The 4,238-nt window shown below is 63.2% G+C and overlaps 1 protein-coding gene across 1 annotated transcript in view; it reads right to left on the reverse strand.

Annotated features, from left to right (window-relative positions):
• The window catches only part of NPDC1 (neural proliferation, differentiation and control, 1), a 29,760-nt gene that overhangs the window by 5,811 nt on the left and 19,711 nt on the right, over positions 1-4,238 (reverse strand). Inside the window, exon 3 of the mRNA XM_009322349.1 lies at positions 2,634-2,773. Coding sequence (XP_009320624.1) covers positions 2,634-2,773 — 140 coding nt within the window. The remainder of the gene's footprint in view (positions 1-2,633; positions 2,774-4,238) is intronic.

Raw genomic sequence — 4,238 nt, forward strand, 5'->3', positions numbered from 1 at the left:
AGGCGGCTGGTTGCTGCTGCCAGAGCGAGGTACAGGCAGGATGCAAAAGCACCCGTAGAAAAAATTAGCGCCTCCCTGCCAAAAGGAGCTGGGCATCCTCAGGATGCTACCGCTCCCCTGCATGCTAAAATAGAGTATTTGGGAGGGGATACCCCTTTTTCTCCCCCCTGTACCAACACTTTTGCTGCCAGAAGGTGGTGGCATTGCTTGAGACAACAGGACAGGGCTGGGAGAGACCCTGGGATGGTCTCCATCCTCCCGGCATCCTCCCGGCATCCTCCCAGCATCCTCAGAGGATGCTACCGCAGTCCCGCATCTCCCTGACAAAGCCAGGAGAGGATGCTACCATGGTCCCAGAGAAGCCAGGCGAGGATGCTACCGTGGTCCCACATCTCTCTGCCGAAGCCAGGCGAGGATGCTGCCGCGGCTGCATCTCCCTGCTGAAGCCGGCACGGAGCGGGGTTGCTATGGAGATGCCGGCGCATGTGCAGCCTTTCTGAGAGGGGAATTTACTCCCAAGACTTCACATTAAAAAATAAACCACAAACAACTGTTAAAGCTGTTCGGTACCCGTGGATGTGGAGCCCATGGCAGGGGGCATCTGCCCATTGCACCCCTGCTCGCTGCCGAACGCCAAGCCTGGACTCCATCCCTGTGCCATCCCCTCTCTCGCCCCCCCCAGCCATCGCTCCCATTTCAGCGCAGCCCGGTCCCTCTGCCTGAGGGCCAAAGGGCTGCGCAGAGCCAGGGCCCTGCTTTGGGGGGTCTCCCCTCTGATTTAAGGGGTGATCCTCCTGCCAGGAGGGTGATGGCACAAAGGGCACGATGGGCTCTGCCATCCCCCATGTGCCCACCCGCTGCAAAGCACAGGCTAAGCTGCAGGCTGCATCCTGGCGGGACCCCAAACGTGCCCAAGACACGAGAACCAGAACACAAAGCAACCCCCCCAGAAACCCAGAGGACCCCTCCATGCAGGCAGCAGCTCGGGTGCGGGGGGAGCTGCCTCTCTGGGTCCTGCCATGGCCCGCGGAGCCAGTGCTTGTCCTCCCCGCCTGCACCGCCCAGCGTGGTATGAGCCACCCTGCGCATTTTTGGGAGCTCCCCAGACCTTGGGGTGGGGGCAAAGGGCCGTGCTGGCGGGGATGCCGCTGCTGTGCCGGCAGGGATGCCGCCTGGCAAGCACCAGCTCAGCCCCACGCCAGGGCCAGGCAATGCCGCAGGGTGCCCACTGCGGGCAGGAGCCAGGCTCCAGGAGGGACCGTGGGCTCTGCCCACTGGGGAAAAAACAACCCCCCCTTAGCAAGAGGGTTTGGGGGGCAGCGGGAGCGAAAAGCAGCAGAGAAGGGCGGGCTGGAGGAAGATGCTGATGCACTTTGCAGCGGGCATGGAGGTGGTTCACAGGCACTCGAGACCCCCCACCCCGCACCCAGGCAGTCCCCAGTGAAATCCCTGGCATGCGAGGGCACGGCTGGGTCCCTGCTCCTCTCCCATGCACAGAGGCCGCTCCACTTTAGTTAAAGCAAAAATAATTGGGTGGAGCCGTAATTACAGTCTTAATTCGCCTGCTCATTGAATCTGCAAGAAAAACGACAAGGCGGGGGGCACAGAAACACCTCTGCCTACAGCTTTCCAAGTCGCACGAAGAGTTGAGGGTCACCCCAAAAAATGCCTGTGCCCGGCCCCCGCCACCAGCTGTGCACCCTCGCCGCACCGCAGCAGTGGGTGGGACAGCCCTGTGCCGGGGGGCACGGGGGACAGCGGGCTGCTGCTCCCTGGGGATGCTCTGCCCCTCTCTCCCACTGACACAGTGAAGCCACCCAAGCTGCCACAGCCCCACAGCTCCCTCGGGAAAGGAGCAGGGGAATAACACCTGGTGCAGCCCTCGGTGCCCTCGTGCGCAGCCGGGCAGGGCTCCTACCTGGCACTGCCCTCTTCAACCCTCCCGGTGTGGATGCTAGGCATCACCGGAGGAGGAGACGGCAGCTCCAAAGCACAGCTCAACATCTCAAACTGATGGGAACCAGGTACTGAAATCCCAAACACTGGCATGGCTCAGCCCTGGGACGGGTAAGGCCATGGGCACCCATTTGCCTCGGCCACGAGGTCTGCACGAGTTATGGCTCCATGCGCCAAAAGCCACTACCCTGCTCCTGCAAAGCCTGGGGCTCTGTGTGGCCACGTCCTCTCCTGTGAAAAGCCCCCATCCCAGAGCCGCCAGGCAGACCCCGGCGCACCCCAGCAGCCACCCAGGCACCCTCCCGTCCCCAGGCTCCGGCACCCCTGGGTGCTGGCAGGGCCCAGCTGCACACGTGGTCGCTGGCGCGGCTGCAGGAGGATGCACAAGGACTGGGGTCGGGTCTATGCGCTCCCCACCGGCCCCAAAACCACCCCACAACTGCGGCGAGCCGGGGCTTGGGGTGAGAGGGAGCAGAGCTGCCATCCCCACAAGGATACGGCTGCCACGGAGAGGAGAAGCCAGAGGATGGGGAGCAGGGGTGCTGTGCAGAGGTGCGGGGCAGGTTTGCAGGCAGGTTGGCAGGCAGGGCAGGGCAGGGGGTTGCAGAAGGGGCCGCTGCAGGGTGGGTGCACGTACCACTGGGTGAGAGCTGCTTCTGGACGTATTGCCCACGGTCGGGTGAGAGCTGCTTCTGGACGCATTGCCCACGGTCGTCCTCCTGGAAGGGGGACAGGCAGGGGCCACAGGCGCCCGACCCCGGCGGGCAGAACTCCCGGCGCTGCAGGGCACAGTCCAGGCTCCGGGGACACGACACTGCTGTGGGGATGGGAGAAAACAGGTCAGGAGGAGGAGAAGGGTCAAACGCTCCCCTAGGTCTGTCCGTGGCCACTTGGTGCGGGACCCAGCCGCCCTGGGCAGCTCCCGCTGCAGTTAATGGGTGTGGATGTGCCTCACCGGAGCTGCCCCTCAGCCGCCCTTTGCCTTCGCAAAGCCATTACCGACTGCAATTAAGTATGGGCTCTAATGACCTGGGAGTCGGGCTCGATGATCTTTATGGGTCCCTTCCAACTCAAGATATTCTATGGTTTTATGACCTGCACAAGGCTGTTTGCTGCCTGCAGGGAAGAGCAGGCAGTGCCCGTCCTCCTGCATGGGACCCCAACACCCAGGGTGACGCTGTCCCCTGGGACACCCCAAGCCCCAGGGTGCCACCATCCCACAGGACACCATGAGCCTCAGAGTGTCACCGTTGTGTGGGATGCCCCAAGCCCCAGGGTGGCAGGACACCCTGCGTCCTGCAGAGCTGGCAGCGATGAGTGTCTCCAGCACCCACCTGCACCATGCAGGCAGTGGCCGAGCAGGCTGGCAGCTGAAATCCAACCAACACAAACCGATGCTTGTGTGGTAGCTGTCAAACAAAAAAAACCCCAAACACCCCCCCCCAAAGCCTCAGCACGGCTGTGACAGGTCATCACAGGCAGCAGCAGCTTCGGTTTCCATCCGTTTGACATCGGGACAGGGGAAAACGGAGGGACCCAGCCCTCCCCCGGCGATGCACCATGGCCCAAACCTCCCTTGCAGCTTTACTGGGCATCTCATTTCCATGTCAGACCCAGGGACCTCTCCGGTACCTGTGGACAGGTACGAGCCCCCCATGCTCCGACCTCATCCGGATCCAACATGCTCATGAAGCTGTGGCAGCCTGCCATGGCCAGGAGCAGCCCCGGTCCTCTCCCAGCCTGGCTCAAGCCAGTGGGACCTCCTGGGGACACAAAGTCCCTGGGTCCTACGCAAAGCCGAGTCCTGAGACCAGGTGATGGTGGCAAACCGTGTGTGGAGGTGGAGAGAGGAACCGTGACCAGCTGGGACAGTGACACACAGGGCCAGCGCACAGGTCTCACCTGTGGCGTGGGGCTGCAGGGACACTCTGGGCTCCCAGCTGTCAGCAACAGCAGCAGGAGCTGCTGCCTGGGATGGTGACACTGCTGGCACTGCCGTGGCACAAGCACAGACATCCCTCCCTCCCGAGCTGGTGGCAGTGTGGAACCAAGTACTGCTTAGTGTGCCAGTGTCCTGGGCTGGGCACAGCTGGATGGGGGTGTGTGCACAGCTGGATGGGGTGCACAGCTGGATGGCGGTGCAGCACACAGCTGCCCTAGCCCTCTTCTTCACCTTGCTGCACGTAGCCATGCCCACACCTTTCCTGCAGGCAGCAGCAGGCAGGAGAGCACTGCTGCGGGGCCCTCACCGGGAGCAGGGCCAGGCCTGGCCGCCCCCCGCC

The sequence above is a fragment of the Pygoscelis adeliae genome, unplaced genomic scaffold (genome assembly GCF_000699105.1).
Source record: "Pygoscelis adeliae isolate BGI_AS28 unplaced genomic scaffold, ASM69910v1 Scaffold584, whole genome shotgun sequence".
NCBI lineage: Eukaryota > Metazoa > Chordata > Aves > Sphenisciformes > Spheniscidae > Pygoscelis > Pygoscelis adeliae.